General features: G+C 46.7%; 2 protein-coding genes across 3 annotated transcripts in view; one reads left to right on the plus strand and one right to left on the minus strand.

Annotated features, from left to right (window-relative positions):
- LOC132392859 (fibronectin-like) overlaps window positions 1-5,655 on the plus strand; it is a 96,060-nt gene extending 90,405 nt beyond the window's left edge. For both annotated transcript variants that reach the window (XM_059967350.1, XM_059967351.1), the window contains 4 exons: window positions 1,806-1,931; window positions 2,549-2,655; window positions 4,184-4,264; window positions 4,992-5,655. In XM_059967350.1, the coding sequence (XP_059823333.1) occupies window positions 1,806-1,931; window positions 2,549-2,655; window positions 4,184-4,264; window positions 4,992-5,060 (383 nt within the window). In that variant the 3' untranslated portion in view covers window positions 5,061-5,655. The remainder of the gene's footprint in view (window positions 1-1,805; window positions 1,932-2,548; window positions 2,656-4,183; window positions 4,265-4,991) is intronic.
- The window catches only part of atic (5-aminoimidazole-4-carboxamide ribonucleotide formyltransferase/IMP cyclohydrolase), a 39,473-nt gene continuing 26,573 nt past the window's right edge, over window positions 5,447-18,346 (minus strand). Inside the window, exons 11-16 of the mRNA XM_059967352.1 lie at window positions 18,039-18,128; window positions 17,485-17,613; window positions 16,126-16,218; window positions 13,096-13,275; window positions 11,623-11,778; window positions 5,447-6,846 (exon numbers count right to left, since the gene is read on the minus strand). Coding sequence (XP_059823335.1) covers window positions 6,727-6,846; window positions 11,623-11,778; window positions 13,096-13,275; window positions 16,126-16,218; window positions 17,485-17,613; window positions 18,039-18,128 — 768 coding nt within the window. The 3' untranslated portion in view covers window positions 5,447-6,726. The remainder of the gene's footprint in view (window positions 6,847-11,622; window positions 11,779-13,095; window positions 13,276-16,125; window positions 16,219-17,484; window positions 17,614-18,038; window positions 18,129-18,346) is intronic.

Consider the following 18,346-nt stretch of genomic DNA (forward strand, 5'->3'; position numbering starts at 1 on the left):
CCAGAAGACTGTTGCAAACTATTTATTCAGTTTGTCCACCATTAGAACCTCCCCAGCATGTTTTTCCAGTGGTCCTCTCGTCTCTATTTTACTCTTCATATCTGAAATTACCTCTTGGTTTTCTCTTTGATATCATTGGCCAGCTTACCTTCATATTTCAACTTTTCCCTCCTTATGGCTTTATCAGTTGCCTTCTCAATCCTCTAACTTCCCACTATTTTTGCTCTGTTATATGTCCTCTCTTTTGCTTTTGTGTTGTCTTTGATTTCCCTTAATACACTTGGTTGCATCATCCTCTCTTTAGAAAACATCTGTGAGGCGTATCTATCCTGTGCCTTCTGAATTGTTCCCAGAAATCTCAGCTATTGCTGTTCTGCTGTCATCCCTTCCAATCAACTTTGGCCAGCTCCTCACTCATGCTTCTGTAATCCCCTTTACTCATCTATAATACTGATACATCTGCTTTAGCTTCTCCCTTACAAACTTGCAGGGTGAATTCTATCATATTAAGATCACTGCCTCCTAGGGATTCCTTTGCCTTAAACTCCATAATCAGATCCGGTTTCATTATACAATGCCCGGTCCCCTAGTGGGCACAACCACAAGCTGCACTAAAAACCCATCTAGTAGGCATTCTACAAATGCTCTCTCTGGGGATTCAGCACCAAACTGATTTTCCCAACCTACCTGCCTATCGAAATCCCCCATCACTATCATTTCATTGCCCCTTTGACATGTCTTTTCCCTCTCATTATAATTTGTATCCCATATCATTGCTCCTGTTCTATCTTGTGCAGCGACTTTGAGGGATCGATGAATGTGGATGCCACGATCCCTTCTACTAAGAATCCTGACAGTAGTCCTGTACTCTGCCTTCAAATTCCACCTTCCAAAATCTATCACTACACACTGTTCTGGAATGAACTCCAGCTGGAATTCAGGATACACGTGAACTACCTTGTCTCGAGTCTGAGGACATGTATTGAAGTGCATCTTAAGATATGTTGCTTTTTACAAGGGCAGTTACATGAGTCTGCTGAGTGACTTTCAGTGGCTTTTAGAATTTGTAAAATTTACCCGGGGTTCGTGAAGGTTACACTGAACCTTTCCACATTAGTGATTTGCCCTCAGATGCGGTATTGTGTCGTTACACCTAAGGAACAGAGGAAGTGCAGATTTAGTATGAGCAATGAGGTTAAAAAGGGGTGGGAGACATACCAGAGCTGTTCTAGTCTGCCTGGCTTCAATGAATGGACAGTTTCCACTGGCGAGAGTCCCAAACCAATTCAAAAACAAACTAAATCAGCTGTGGTGGATATTTTTGTGATCCAGTATAATGGTACATTCATCAATCAGGACATCAGAAGGAAATTGGATTAAATTCATTGAAGAGATGGCATTACCACAAAAGAAAAGCAAGGGGAGTGGAACTAGTTTAATGACCGATGAGGATATTAGAACAGTTGTTCTGGTCAGACTATTTTGTATTTTGTGCACCCATTATTGCACAGAGTACAATGGCCCATTCTGGGATTGAGCCCAGGAGACTTGAGGCAGCCAACTGGATATTACTGTCAGTACTGGTCTCTCTCCTGCTCCACATTTTCTACAAACAATGCATAATTTGGTCGCTTGTGCTGATTAGGCAGCTATGAATAGCCTTGCATAACTACCATGGCCATAGTTAGCTAGAAGGCAAAGTGGGAGTGAAGGGATGGTCTGCTAAAGGGGTACTGATTGTGGATTGTCATTTGCTTGCGTGGGTCATGTGATTAACCGTTGCCTTCAAAACCTCTCCTGTCTAGAATGGTGTCATGATGGTGGCAACAACTACAAAGTGGGGGACAAATGGGATCGACGGGATGAAAATGGACAAATGGTCAGCTGCACTTGTCTGGGCAACAGGAAGGGAGAATATAAATGCGAACCACGTAAGTTCTTGGACAAATGTTCTTGTCTGTCTTCTAACAGCTTCCCCTTGACCGTTAGGTTCAATCAGTAGCAGGAATCACGTGCACCCATGGCGGATGTGGTCACCCAGGTCAAAATGTTCTGGCATGGGGTGTCCAGTCCTACCTGTGCCATGATGGCAAACTGCTCAACATGGAGATGCCCAGACAATGGCTAATCTAATCTGCACCGTTGAGATCAAAGCAAAGCATTATACTCCAAAAACCACAGGTGTTATATTGCATGTATCTCATGAGCAAGGCTGAACTCCCACTTTGCACACATGCCCCAGATGTCTCCCTCTGCCCACCACTTTCAACTTTGCCAGAGTTGATTCTGCCCCTATGTTCACATCAAAAACGCTGGCACTGAAACCCAGCCTACCTTACTGACCCTATCGCCTTACGAATTGAGGAACCCATCCAAGCTACTGCACCCCACTCACACCAACTTAGTCTAAGCAGGTTGTGGCTTTACACGAGATCCTTGATACCCCCTCCCATTTCTTAATTCAGGAGAACCTTTAATCTAGCATACATCCTGAACACTCTTGGCTACGTGGCACTGTGTCAAAATGTTGTATTTGTTTATTACACAGATGAAGCATCATGTTACGATCAAGGGAACATGTACAACGTGGGCGAACAGTGGCAGAAGGAGTACCTGGGTGCCATTTGCTCATGCACCTGCTTAGGAGGACACCAGGTACTTTAGTTCAACACCCACTCTTTTGAGTGATTACTATTCCTCTGCAATCTGCCTCAGTAGTTTGCCACAGTCCTCTCCCAGTAACTGAAAGGGTCCAAGGTGAAATTCATTCAGATCCAACCTTGCCTGGTAAATTTGTGTTTCAGAGGGGCAGAACAAAGGGGGTGATTCCCACTAGTACCATAAGCAGGAAACTGATAAAAAAAAAATTGACAAATTGACCCCACTTCAACATTCTACAACACTCTGTTCATGTCCAACTCCAGCCTTAGATGGAGCACACAATCCAGGCTGAAAACTTGCTTAAAGTAAGGATGTAAAAGTTCCAACTAAATTCTTCACTCCCGTTTTCACTTGAAACAATTCTTAGAAAAATACTTGTCTGGTTAGGAGCACCGGGGATTGCAATAGAGTCAGGAAACTGCAGAACTCTTGTGCAGTGCTGATCGTAGGCAGAAGGGAGGGTTCGAGGCTGCTGTAAGGGAGGTCAAGCTGAAGCACAGTTCCAACTTTAAAGAGAGAGCTTGCATTCCTACTGCGCCTTGGGACGCCCAGAGGTTTTGTGCTGATGCAGTTCTTTTGGAATGCAGCTGCCCTCGTAATCTAGGGAACACGAGCAGCAAATAAGGTCATTCCTCGATTTAGAATCTATGTAAGGATTTTGCAATTATGCCTTTGTTTCATATTTTTGGATATTGTATTTCATATTATAATGGATGGCGTACCATTTCTACATGTAAGACACTAAATACCCATTTACAAGTGTCAGTATATCCCTGGAAAACATTCCTTTTGCAAATGTGGAAATTACTGATATAGTTCTTTTAGTGGGATTGTGTTTTGTCCATGTCCCCTAAATTACATTGGGAGCTGCATTCCTAATAAAACAGCATTAGCTGTAAATCCTGGGGTTGTGACCACTGCTTAAGGGAATGCTTCTGTGAACTCGTAGGAAACCGAACCCCCACTGCAATACCCTCGTCTCCAGCAAGCATTGCTGCAGAGGGCCCTGCGTTTTCACCGTCGTTCACCACGCATGAGAATGCACGATTTGAACAAGCAGGGAACATGAGCATTCTGCACCGCTCTCCACACCCTACCTCAGGTCTCCGCTGTAATTGTCAGCCATGGACGAGCCCTACAGTGCTAGAATGCACCTATAGCGACAGGAACACAGCGGGGCCAGGATTGACACCGAGCTGTTAATGATTCCAAGTTCACTCTTCTCAAACACTGAATGTCATTGTTTTTTAAACTAGTGTCTACTAGCTCTGAAACTTCCTATTGCTCACTTTCTGCAACAGGGAGATGAGGGTGTTCACCTGTGCCAGGAGGGTGTGGAAAGAGATGAATGCTCCCGCCTCAGACTCCCTGAACCTCACCCTTTCTCCTGGCTACAAACTCTTTCCTTATGCCCCATTCTCTCCATTGGTCAGTGGTGTCACACCATTTGAACCAAGCACCCTGAGATGTCGGTGACACGTTTGAAGTATCATTTGCTGCTCTCACACGTCTTTGCTTTCAGGGCTGGCGCTGCGACAACTGCCGAAGACCCAAACTTGACGCGACGGGAGAGGGACGCAAACCGACTACCAACAGGCCAAGGGTGAGTACAGCTCAGAGGGCAGAAGTCTGAGGGTTACAGTGTAGAACTATTAATCTGCCTGGTCTATTGACCTGTATCCAGACCACACAACCCCCCCATCCATGTACCTATCCAAATTTCTCTTAAATGTTGAAACTAAACCCAAATCCACCACTCTGTTGGAAGCTTGTTTAACCCTTGGTAAGCAAGTTATCCCTCGTGTTTCCCTTAAATGTTTCCCCTTTCCCCTTAACCCATGTTCTTTAGTCTTACCTGACGTCAGTGGAAATATATATACCTCTCATCAAAAATCCCCTCTATATACACATAATTTTCAGTGGTTTCCAGTAAATACAATAGTTGCTTCTGTAGTTTTTTAAGAAGCTCCTTCATTTTCAGTAGCAGGTGTCACACCACTTGTCTCTAGTCTGAGAACTTGATGGCCACGACTGCTTTCCCCTTTGCCTTTTCTTTTGTTCCCAGCTCCTCATGTCTTCCGAAGAATCATTGGATTGTAAAAGTATTAGCATCTAACAGTCACTTTGCACGAAATACTTTTTCTTTTGTCCTAGTTGAATTCTTCCTTGTTTAAAAAAAATAGCAATTTGTTTAATTTTGACTTCAGTGTGAATACTGCAGTAAGGAAGCTTTTGCTTGTGCATATGACAATAATTTAAATGCTGAAGAGTGGCGGCCAGTTTCTAACCATGTGTTATCATTCCTTCTCTCCCCCCCCACCCCAACTCAGTATGTGCACTGCCCAGTGGAATGTGGTGGCCCGAGGGATGTGCTGGCCGACTCCCAGGGCTTGGAGTGAGGCGGCAGACGGTGAGAGCAGAGTTGCAGGCATTGGACACGAGCTGCCCTCGCCCGCCCATCTACGCTCTCCCAGCTTTCGCACTCTCAACCTCTCCGCTTCTTCCAAACTGTCCGGCCACAGCCTCACCGGTGAGTGAACAGCAGCAAGCGCCAATGGCAACCAGAGACCTAGTGAAGAAATTACAAGTTGGCCTATAACCTGTGACTACAATGAAGAAAATCCATCCAGCAACCCACTAAAGAGACTGGGCCTTTATAAGCTACACATGGATTGCTAATAAAGACACTGCCTTCTCTTCAAATACCACAGGACTCCCCCCTTCCCTAAGTGTCAAGTGATCAAAGTTGTAATTGTATAACTCAACCAGCTGCTATTTATCAGTATTTCTCTCCTCCCCCCCCCCCCCCCCCCCAAATGCAGTGTTGTTAGTTTCTTTACTCTTATACTCTTGAATAATCAAGGATACAACTGCTGCCGGAAGAATTTAATTCTTTGCTCGTATATTTTCTGGGATCAGTGACTGTTTTTATAAGTGACTGCTTTTCTGACAATGGAGAGATGAACCTTGTTTTAATAAAACTTTTAAACACCACAGAGAGCAGTGTGGTATTTCTGAGCTAGGAGGGCAAATTCAGAGTAACCGGTGAAGGGCAATTCCTGCAGCACATAAAGCCATTCAGCCCAGAGAGTCCATGCTAGAACAGGTCCTTGAGAATAATGTGCCACTCCTCTTCACCCAATCTTTTGTTGTTTCCACCCTCCTGTAACTGTATCTAGCTGCTTCTCAAACCAACGCAGGCCTTTTTTGCCTCAGCTGCTGCAAACCTCTCTGATCCAGAGAACTTTGCCCGAGTACAAGTGCCCAAGTACTTTCCCCCAGTAGTCAAGACTGACTATTAGCTTGGCCAAAGGTGGAGTGGGATTAATTGCTCTTCCAGTTAAGATATCTGTCAAGGTCGCGGCTCAGAATTAGTTGTGTTTTAGTAGGTCCTGGGGACAGTGCAGGGGAGTTGGGGTTTCTGTTTAGGTCAGGACAGTAAACGTAGTCACGGGGCAGAATCCGTGCGAACCACACTGAAGAGAAGCAATCCGAGGTCAGTGACAGCAGAGAACGGACAACAGTAAACCCAAACAACACACACAAAATGCTGCCTGGCCTGCTGTGTCCACCAGCACTTTGTGTGTGTTGTTTGAATTTCCAGCATCTGCAGATTTCCTCGTGTTTGAACAGTAAACCTAGGCTGGCCAATCCCAGGTCGGAAGTCCACACGCGCAGAGGGCATGAAGCTAGTGACCTTCCCAGGTCAGCGAGTACAAAGGATGAGTGGCAAATTCTGGACCTCTTAAGGCCATGAATCCTGGGGCTGGAGGTCACATCCTTAGGTGAGTTGATTATTAACACAAACACTATAGGTGACAGATAAATCCGAATACCTGCACTTGGAATGGGTTGGAGGGAGAATTAACAAGAAATAGCTACAGATGAGACTTTGAACTCTCCAATCACTGCTGCATGACACCAGTTCTCAAAGTAATCCAAAGGTGTTGGCCAGATTTATTTATAGCTTGATCTCAGAGAATAATTTCCAACATCAAGATGGCAGCAGAAACATCACCACACTGCTGCAGGCCACTGGTGGGATGGCAAGAGAGGGCAAACCACCTAATGGTGGAAGAGTCGGAGGTTAGTGTGGAACAGAGTTATACCCAGCTGCTCGCACGCTTCTATCACCAACTTGTCAGCTGCCGACCCCGATGGGGCAGCGATAAAATCCACGCCACTCTGGAAAGGAGAAAAAAAATAATCAGTGATGTGTTTGCTGTTAATAGTTGTATAAGAGAATTGCATAACAACGGAAATGTTTAAAACGCAAGGGTAAGAGATTCAGAAGATATCTGATTAAGTTTGGGGTCAGAAAAGCACTACTGGAGTGGATGGTAGAGTCCAGGACTCGCCCAGTACTTAAGCAACACTTGAAATCACAAAGTCAGCAGGAAATGAACAAAGTGCTGGTAAAGTGGGCCAAGAGTAGATTAATACAGCATGGTGGGCTGAAGGGTCGTTTCTGTAATCTAGGACTCTGATTAGACCTCAATTAGGGGCCACAGTAGCGTACTGGTTAGCGCGATGCTATCACTGCTCAGGACGGAGTTCGGACAATCAATTCTAGTGCTATCCCTACATTCTGCCTCCTCGCTACCATATGGGTCTCCCCTGGGTGTTTCCTCTCACAGTCCAAAAATATACCGGCTAGTTAAATAGTCATTGAAAATTGGCCTGTGATTCATCATCATCCTGTGCTGTGTTGTATGACGTGGGTGATTGTGGTCTTTCCATGACCCTGATCGTTCTTGGCAAATTCTTCTAAAGTGGTTTGCCATTGCCTTCTTCTGGGCAGCGTCTTTACAAAACAGGTGATCCCAGACATTATCAATACCCATCTGCCTGGCGTCAGTGGTCGCATAACCAGGAGTTGCGATATGCACCAGCTGCTCACACGACCACCTACCCTCTCCCATGGCTTCACCTGTCCCTGATCACTGGGGTGGTAGGAGGCGACAGATATGTAGGTGCTACACCTTGCCCAAGGATGACCTGCAGGCTAGCGGAAGGAAGGACTCCCTTTGGTAGAAACACATCTCCACCGTGTCTGTGATTAAGCTAAAGGTTAAATACATTGCAAGGTTTGTCAACCCTTTGCAATTACCTGGTTTTCTGCATTAATTACTCATAAAATGTGGTCTGATCTTCATTTAATGGTCAAACACAATCTGCCTAAACTATAAGCAGAAAACAATTGTGCTCTTTTATTGAACACATTGTTCAATCATTCACAGTCCAGGCTAGAAAAAGTATGTGAACCCTTGTATTTAATCAGCAGCAATAGCCTCCAGCAAACATTTCCTGTAGCTGCTGGTCAGACTTGCACAATGGTGAGAAGGAATTTCAGAACATTCCTCCATATGAGCCTTTCAGTTCATCATTATTTCTGGGATACCTTGCACGAATAGTCCTCTTCAGCTCATGCCACGTTATCTGAATTGGGTTAAAGTCGGGACTCTGATTTGGCCAGTTCAGAACAGGAATTTTCTTCTTGTTAAACCATTTACTGTTGTGGTTCGGATCATTGTCTTACTGCATCATCCAACTTCTATTAAGCTTCAGGTGATGGACCACTGCCCTGACATTTTCCTGTAAAATGTCTTGATACAATTTTGAATTCATCATTCCCTCAACGACTGCAGGCTGTCCAGGCCTTGAGGCAGAAAAGCAGCCCCAAACCATGATGCTCCATCCACCATAATTCAGAGTTTGGTTGAGATGGTGGTGCTGGTGTGCAGTACCCTTTTCCTTCCAAACATAGCAATATGCATTTCTGCCAAAAAGTTCAACCTTTGTCTCATCTGTCCACAGAACGTTGTCCCAGAAGTGCTGTGGGACACCCAGGCGGCCTTTTGCAAATTTGAGATGCGCAGCAACACTTTTTTTTGGGAGAGCAGTGGTTTCCTCCATGGTGTCCTTCCACAAACACCATTCTTGTTCAGTGTTTTTCTTATGGTGGACACGTGAACCGACACTTTTAGCAGGTCTTTTGCTGTTACCCTTGGGTTCTTTTTCACCTCCTTCAGCATTGCACGTTGAACTCCAGGTGCCATCTTTGCAGACAATTTCTCTTACTGTAGACTGAACATTGGGTCTTTGCATCTCTACAATTCTTCTCAGGTCCTCTGAAAGTTGTTTTGATCAAGACATGGTGCACCTAAACAAATCTTTCTTGCAAAGAGGAGGCTCTGACTGTTTTTCCCAAATTGGGCAGGACCACTACAACCCACACTTCCAAACTGACTGGAACACCCAACTCCAAATAGTTTTTGTACAAGGCATTAACCCCAGGGATTCACATACATTTTTAAACCTAGACTGATTGTTTAAATGGTGTACTCAGTATCAACGGAAAGTACAATTGTTTGCATGTTGTTAGTGTGTCTGTTATTTTGCCTTAGATGAAGATGACATCACATTTTATGAGTAATTATTGAAGAAAACCAGACAATTGAAAGAATTCACAACTTTTTCTTGCAGCTGGAGAGCATGGCTCATTGGACCAGAGTCTGATCAACACTTCATCTCTAATTAAAAATAAAATAGAATATTTCGATTTCCAGAAAGGGTTCCATTAAGATCTATCACACGAAGAGCTCATGAGTTTGATAGAGATAAACAGATCACTTTAAAGTTTAGCACCAACAAGGTAGCACAGGAATTAGTGTTTGGAACTGAACTGTTTACAATGCACAATAATGACTTAAATGACTGTGTGAAATATCCAACTTTTTTGACAATAGTAAGTGGCTCAAGAAAGAAAGCAAGCTATAAAGGTGGATGCAAGACTTCATACTGGCTAAAGCGAGCAAGTAATCTTTCCCATTGGCGAGGCATAGAAAGGGACATTTCAAATGCCTTAACTATTGCTGCTTGGCAAAACATGGGTGACCTTTTGTTGGGGACACCTTGTAGATTAACAAAGCATTTTGGAAGGAAAATGGTAGGTAAGGCTTCACTGCAAGGAGGTCGTTTCATAAAGGACATGTATTCTTGAGTGCTGGTGAAAGCATAACCAGAGAACTACTTGCAGTGTGCATCGCAATATTAAAAAAATGTCTTTTTAGCTGGTGGACCTAGGAAAAGGGATCATCTCACAAAAAAATGAAGACTTGCTGAAATTTGCTGGAACTTGGAATGAACAGTGTCACTGACACAAGACATATAACATGCAACACAGACAAAATGCTGGGAACACTCAGCAGATCAGGTAGCAGCTACGGAGGGGTATATATAGTCAATATTTCATCAATGACAGTGACTGAATCTCCACAGCCCTCCTGGGTACAGAATACAAAGAAAATAGAAATTTCTTCTACAACTATTCTAAAGGTCAACCACATTCTTTGATAATCTCCTGGTTTCTGATACCCAACCTTGGAAGCATCTTCCACATGCGCATCCTGCAAATATTTTGTATGTTTCATTGAAGCCACCTCTAACACTTTTAAACTGAAGCAGTACAGGCCCAATCTAATTGATCTCTCCTCAGAGAAAACGTCTTTCTGTGTGCGAATCAGCCTAGTGAACCTTGGGTCAAATCAGATCAGCGTACCTCTACGTATGTGTGTCTGGAATGATCTATCTGGAAGGCATGCAGACAGTTTTAACTATCTCAGCCCATGTGACTATAATAGCAATTACTTTTCAGCACTCTCTGTGTATATTCCACCCTCCCACACGATTCCAGATGTTGTCTCACCAGGGTCCTGGATCCTAATTCAAACAAGACAACTCTATTTTACTGAAATCCTTTTGCACGAACAAAGGCCAGCCGGCACACCTCTTGCCTTCCCATCACTTGCAGAACTTGCGCGTCAACTTTCTACAACCCTGTCCTCCTCAACGCCAACATTTCTCACCACTTAACCAGAACGATAGCATAGCGGAACATGATTACAGCGCCAACAACCACAGACATGGGTTCGAATTCTGCCACGTTTCTACATGCTCCCCGTGACCGTGTGGTTTTTCTCCGGGTGCTCCAGTCACCTCCCACACTTCAAAGGCGTACGTGGTGAGCAAGCCACGTTGTTGCCAGAATTGTGGCCCAATCCTCCAGTCCAGTCACAGCCCAGCACAATCCTCGCTGATCTGATTTGACACAAACAACTCAATGCTTCACTGTACATGGGATAAATAAAGCTGATCTTGAATATTTTTTTCTTTTTTGACCAACTTACTAGCTAGAACTTTTCTGGTTTGTCTTCTGCCCCAAGGTCCTCCGATAGTGAACAGTGATACGATGGAGATCCAGGGAACACCGAGATCCCCAAGGCTGCCTACCACCCCACACACACTGCCCCAAGGGAGGTCCGTGCAGGTACCTGCCAGGGACACTGATCCCAAGTGTCAACCTGCTATAGGATGCTTGGAATTGCAGACTGGTTCACCTTCAGCACTACCAGAAAACCACCAGCATTTTGGCAAGCGTACCATCAATTCTCTTTCACCCTGTGAATATCGTTCCGTTCCGGTCGCCTCATTATAGGAAGAACGTGGAAGCTTGAGAGGGTGCAGAGATTTACCAGGACACTGCCCGGACTAGAAAGCATGTCTTACGAGGAGAAGGAGAAAGGAGGAAGCGCTCTTCTCTTTGGATGAGAGGCAGAGATCGAGTTGACAGCCAGAGATTCTTTCCCAGGGCAGAAATGACTAATATAAGAGGGCACAATTTTAAGGTGATTAGAGGAGAGTACATGGGGGATGTCACAGCTAAACTTTTACACACACACAGTGCTGGGTGCCTGGAATGCCCTCTCACAGGCAGTGGCAGAGGCAGATACTTTAGGGCATTTACAATATTAATGGATGATAGAAGAATGGAGGGAAGGGTTAGATTGATCTTACAGTAGGATGAAAGGCTGAAGAGCCTGTACTGTGCCGTAATGGTCTAAAAGCCCAGTGCATGCCACATGGTGTCCCTGCATTTAAAGGCAGGGGAGCAGCACTCACCTTCTTGGCCCGCTCAACGTTGTCCCGGAAAGGGAAAAATGCATCAGAGCTCAGAGCAACACCTCTCAGCTTGGAGATCCAGTTCCTGCGCTCGATCTCCGACAGCGGCTCAGGAGGCTCCTCGAACATCTCCTGCCACTTGGGCAGCTCCGCAGCCTGGGGGGTGCCACAAGAGAACACGCGATCAGCTCTGGGAATGACAAATGCACACCGAACAACCAGCCGCGCCTCCGGCGGGTCCGAATCCAAGCCGACTGGCCTGTCCGGACAAAATGGTCATCTCTGAACTCATACACTGGTTTCCATGCCAACCCACTTAGCAGAAGCTGGCCTTTGTACTGCATTAACGTCACAGGAGGCTCAAAAGGGGCGCAGAGTCATGATGGAGTGACAAGTGATTCACGAGTAGCATATTTTTTTTAACGTGCAGCCAGACACAAGAGGTCGTATCCCAACAGACTCTGGGAGCACACAAGACATTCAGACGTGGGGTAGGGAGAGAAAGAGGCAAAGAACCACAGGACTAAGTCGTACAATGAAGAGGTTTGTGATTGCCATCTACTGCAGGCATAGCATAGACTAAACTTTCTAGCTACGCGAACTGGCCATGGGAAACAGTATGGACAAGATAAGAACGTCTGAGAACTCAAGCCTGACAATGAAAATAGATGTTTTGTTCACCCAGATTTTGGACGAGAGACAACTTTAAATGATTGATTTCAGAATAAGTACTGGGCTTGGGCAAGAATGAAGAGATCCTGAGGAAGACAGTTCAAGACCATCACAAGGAGTGTCCCCGAGTTCAGAACTCTGCCAAGACTATAAACATGTTGCTATGAGTCTGGCCACTCAGTAACTAAAGTCTTGTGATTTAATGTGAGGGATAAGTTGGGAAAGTGGCAGCACCCCAGTAACGCAGCAGTTGGAATAACTATCACAATGCCAGCAACCGGAGTTTAGTCTGGAAGGAGTTTCTACGTTCTCCCTGTAGCCATGTGCATTTCCTCCACATTCCAAACGAGGATGAGTCTGCAGGCTAAAACATCACATGGATTTAATCAGAGAGATTGAAAAGGCCTGTTACTATGCTGTGTCTAAATAAAATGAAATTATGACTCTGCTAGCAATCAGTGGGTCACATATATGTTTAAGTAGTGTGATCGCAAATAAAGGCCAAGTTGACTCAAGTGGGCTATGTTCAACACATCGACTGATACCCTACAGAGGTAACTGGATCAACACATGGGGGGCCAGAAAGTAGCAAGGAATGGCACAGTAATTTACAGGTTCACACAGACCCACTGGATCAAGGACAGATGGGTTTTGTACATGAAGGACACGCAGACAGAGGTAGCCTTTTCTCCGAGTCTCGGGGAATACCAGCTTCCAAAGCTCCCAGGAGTTTCTAGCTCGATGACCGCAACACTGCTTCTCCCGGACGGGGGACTGCATGGGCATCGGGTTTCACTTTACCTCTATTAGCCCGCCCACATATTGATCGATGGCATTGGCAATCTCAGCCCGCTTGGTGCCCGCTTTGAACTTCATGGCCAGCACCCTTGGGTGGTGACGTAGCCACCAGAGGTCGGTCTTGTCCCCTGCCAGCCTGGTGCAGTGAATGCGAGACTGTTGACCTGCACCGATGCCCAGAACCTGCGGAGAGCAGCCGAGAAACCAGTGAGGGAACAAGTACCTACAAAGCCGGCAGATACTCAATGCCCACCACCTCCGCCCCTTCCAGTCGTTCCAATCTCTCCGCCCCTTCCATCACAGAAGTACAGACTTAATTTCAAAGAGCCATTTGATACACAATCACTCCCCTCATGTCCCCTCGTTAGAGCTCACACTATGCGAGTCCCCCAAACTTGTGGGGCACTCAGTTACTCCTGCAGCTCTCAGGAAAAGGAAGCCCAGAAGTCGCATTTGATGGACAAAGCCTGCAGGCCTGACCTGGAAGTGAAGAACTGTCTGTGTGCATGGCTCAGAGAGCGAGAGGGTGCTGGATCAGGGTGTAGAATTGTTACTTTTCTAATCGTTTAGTTTTCCTGTTCTTGATTGTAGTTTGTTCTACATACATGAAAATGCTCGGTGAACTTCCTAGTAATCATGCTCTGTACTTTTCTAGAAACTTAAAAGTTCACAATAGCAAGTGTCAGACTACTTGATCATTTTAATGCTCGTTCTGAACGGAATTTAGTTCTCTAGTCAGAGGGTGAGAAGACCTTGACTACTTTTTAGTCTGTTCTTTTCTTTGGTCTCTTGTTGTTTCTCCTTGTTCTTACAATGATCATAAGCAACAAATTTTATGACTCATTCTTGAGAAAACTATCAGGCTCCAACAGTAGGAGAAAGGAAGGAGGCTTGTTTCCTTGCTGACGATTTGTTACTTCTTGTGTTCAGTTTGATCCCCTTCTTCGAAGTTGCAAATCCCATCCGCCACGTTCACAATGGGATATCACCAATACCCCAGAAGTGAGCTGGTCGTGCCTCTCTTGCCCTGGTGAAGGTCAGTGACGGTGGTCCCAGTGGGAGGGGAGACAGCAGTACAGCACCAGAACGGGATCAGACTGGAGCAATGGTACTGGAATGCCGAGGAGCAGTGGTGCGCAAGTAGGGGGTGGGAGGGAGAAATGGCCTTTTATTGCAATTGTTCTATTTTTGTCGCTGTTGCTTGTGTTGTTCTGATGACTACGTGCAGTGTTGGTGCTAGAATGTGTGACGACGCTTACGGGCTGCCTCCAGCACATAACTGGATTAAGGCATATGACATACTTCACTATACGATTCAGTGATAAATTAAACTGAATGGGAATCTGAATCCATGGCCAGCAGGCTGTGGGGGTGGGGGGGGGGGGGTACCCTGGAGGAAAGGATACTTGGTAATCAGGGAGGAAACATGATGGAGGACTCAGGAAAATCAGGGGAAGGCAGGACTAACAGAATAATGGAAAATCTTAGCTGCGCAGGTTGACTCTGTGGTTAAGAAGGCGTACAGTGTATTGGCCTTCATCAATCATGGGAATGAGTTTAGGAGCCGAGAGGTAATGTTGCAGCTATATAGGACCCTGGTCAGACCCCACTTGGAGTACTGTGCTCAGTTCTGGTCGCCTCACTGTAGGAAGGATGTGGAAATCATAGAGAGGTTGTAGAGGAGATTTACAAGGATGTTGCCTGGATTGTGGAGCAGGCCTTATGAGAACAAGTTGAGTGAATTTGGCCTTTTCTCCTTGGAGCAACGGAGGATGAGAGGTGACCCGACAGAGGTGTATAAGGTGAAAGGAATTTGATCGTGTGGATAGTCAGAGGCTTTTTCCCAGGGCTGAAATGGCTAGCACGAGAGGGCACAGTTTTAAGGTGCTTGGAAGTAGGTACAGAGGAGATGTCAGGGGTAAGTTCTTTATTCAGAGAGTGGTGAGTGCGTGGAATGGGCTGTTGATGACGGAGGTGGAGGCGAATACGATAGGGTCCTTTAAGAGACTCCTGGACAGGTACGTGGAGCTTAGAAAAATAGAGGGCCATGAGTAACCCTAGGTAATTTCTAAGGAAAGGACATGTTTGGCACAGCATTGTGGGCCGAAGGGCCTGTATTGTGCTGTTGGTTTTCTATGTATATCTTTCCAGCTTTAAGACCTTTGGACCTGTTCACCCTCAGCTTCTGTGGGCACCCAGAGGTCCACAGGACACCAGTCCGAGGAAGAGGAGGAGGACGGTTTTAGCAGAAACAGCCAATTCCATGGGTGGTGGGGGTAAGCGTCCCCAGTCTCCATCATCACCCTACCCCTTCCTGCTAAGCCTGAACATACTCCCTCCGAAATCTCCCACATTTATTCCAAAAGAGCAGCTCTGGCAGGAAGGGGCTGACATCTGGTCACCAGGCAAGTTGAACCACAGGATTGTGTGTGTAGGTGGGCAGGCAGCAAACGGGTTCCAGTCAGAGTCAGGTTCATTATCCCTGACTCATGTTGTTCTGTGACAGCTACACCGTGAAGTACATAAAATATACTGGAAATATATATACAAAAAGAGCAAAAGTAGCCAGGTTGTGTTCATGGGTCTACTGTCTGTTCAGAAATTTGATGGCGGAGGGGAAGAAGCTTTTCCTCAAAGGTTGACCGTGTGACTTCAGACTCCTGCATCGCCTCCCTGATAACGAGGAGAGGGCGTAGCTCGGGCGGTGGGGGAGCAGGGCATTAAAAATGGATGCTATATTTTTGAGGCATCACCTTTCGAAGATACTCTCAATAGCTTAGAGACTGTCCCTGACACTCCAGTGCCCAGCACTCAACATCTCAGCCCTTTGAGGAAAAGAGATCGGGGCGCCACGAGGAAGCACGCAGACAGATTAGTTGCTGTTAAGTGCTAACGGGCGTCACCGAGACTGGGCGATGCATTCAGGTCCTGCCTGGACGGCTGACATACCTGGCCGACTGCTTCTTCTGCAGCTCACCACCCGAGCACCCCCTCCCCTCCCCAGCAGCTGGAAGGCGAGGACCACCTACTCACCTGACCGCCCTTGGCGTAACACACGGAGTTGGACTGCGTGTACTTCACCGCGAGGCTGGCCACGATCAGGTCACGCAGGGCAGACTCCGGCAGCTGTGATGACAGAGGAAGAGAGTGAGTGTGGGCGGGAGTGAGAGGGGAGACAGAGGAAAGGGTGGGGGAGGGGGTTCGGCGAATGCCAGTGAAATAACCAATGGAAGGCTACTGCCCCTGCTTATGAGGGACCCACGGTCCCTGAAGACAGTTGCATTAGTCTGGAGGATGCCAAGGGCAATCAGAGGCTGGGTGATTTGAGCAAGAGAGGCCACTAAGATGATGGACTTCCCCACAACAGACCCAACCCCTCGAGATGCCCTCTGCCTGCTAAAACAGACTTCGAACCGAACCAAGCTTTGGCCGTGCAGGATGGCATCTCTCTGATCCCGCATCTTACAATATAGTCGTCGGATGTGGTATTCCCTGCTGAAATAATGCCCCACTGCAGACGGGCATCAGAAGCCAGGCCTTGGATCTGGAAAGCACCACTGGAACAACCAGGGAGAGGGGGCACAGGGATCACCTTCTGACATCAGGGCACCCCCACTGGCTAAAGGCCAGCTCATGACCCTGCAGACAACTTCATGGTTGCCTGCTTGTGACAGGAACCCTTTTGAAACAGGAGCCAAAGATGAGATTATACACCTGGTCGACTTCAGGCTGGTCAGGGGATAAGACCGAACGCTCGTCCGGCAACAGCACTAGGCTCTAGTCCAAAGGGGTCCAGTTACAAAAGCAGCTTAAACAGATTCTCACCCCTGCACTCCTGCTAATCAAAGGAGCAACTGAGTAAGAACAAGCAGCCCTTCGGCAATGCATGCATTACAGTTAAGAGGCCCTCTTTGTAACCTTCGGTGTGTCCAGGAAGGAACGTAATCAGGAACAGTCAGCCAACCTCTCCTCACTTGCCACGTCATGCAGGCTTAATTGCCAGCACACAATCTCGCTCATTTTGTCCTGATTTCCAAAAAGATAATTTCTGTTGGATGACCCCATTCAACTCAGGATTCGAGGAGCAGCCAGGAAATTGCAACAAGAGTTGCTGGAAATATTCTCGGCAGGCCAGGCCGACAATCTTTTGTGTCATTCCTGAGCTGCCAAGCTTTCCCACAATTTTATGCTTTTACTGGCCCAGATTTCCAAAATGCAGAGTTTCGCCCTGTCGGTCGATTACCCTGAGCTGAGTTAACAGTTTCAGAGGAGCGTTCCGGAAACTCGAGCACAGGTCCCTGGCTGGGAGGGTATGCACTGGGTGAGATGCCAAACCCAAGGTCTCAGCAGCCCTGTGATCTCCCATCAAAAGGAAAGCTTCTAACCACTTACATCTGTGGACGAGGTGACCTGGTTTTTGAGCAGCAGGCGATCGATGGGTGCATTGTTCCTCTTCTGGGCCAGGTGCAATCCGAAGATAGTCCGGGTTTCGAGCTCGTCTGGTTCGTACTCTGGGTCCATCTAAGAAAAGAGAAGCAGTGTCCGTATCTGGGTACAGTTTGTTCCTAAACCACCTCCTCTGACACGGTTACGAGTGATGCAGTCTTAACGTCGGTGTACGTGTTTGCTAAACCTCCTGGCACGTGAACACACAGGACGTGTGTGGCCAGGCAGTTAGCCCAAACGATTAAAGGGTTTGCCTGCACCAGAATACACTCATGGGGTGGGGTCCAAGAGTAGGGATAAAAGGCTATGAAAGATACCCCCCTCCCTCAGCAAACCCTAGACAGAGAACCAACCTCTGCCACTCAATAGCACATTAACAACATGAAGAGGGGAGACCCCAGTGTAAATAACAGACCGTCCACGTCCACGCTCCACAGCCCCTGAAGACCAGTGAGCGAGCAAGCTAGGTCAGAGCTGACGGGCCTGCGTAATTCACTTACCCGTATGACACAATAGTTCCCGTTTTTCTTCTTGGACAGGATTTCCAAGGCCTCCGGCTCGTAATCTGGAGCAATGATTCCGTCTGACACCTGCAAAACGGACACCCTCAGAGAAGCTGCAGGAAGCCTCTGCGGCCACATCCCTACTGTCAACATTTACTACTTCCCGAGTTTTCAAACACGGAAATGCAACTCCCTATCGCCTCCCCTTTCCCACTGCGCTCCACTCACAGGGCACAATAAGACCTGAAAGGAAAAGACGAGTGTGGCAAACATACAAGGGGATCTCGTCCCTCTGAGCTCCGTAT

The sequence above is a fragment of the Hypanus sabinus genome, chromosome 4 (assembly GCF_030144855.1).
Source record: "Hypanus sabinus isolate sHypSab1 chromosome 4, sHypSab1.hap1, whole genome shotgun sequence".
NCBI lineage: Eukaryota > Metazoa > Chordata > Chondrichthyes > Myliobatiformes > Dasyatidae > Hypanus > Hypanus sabinus.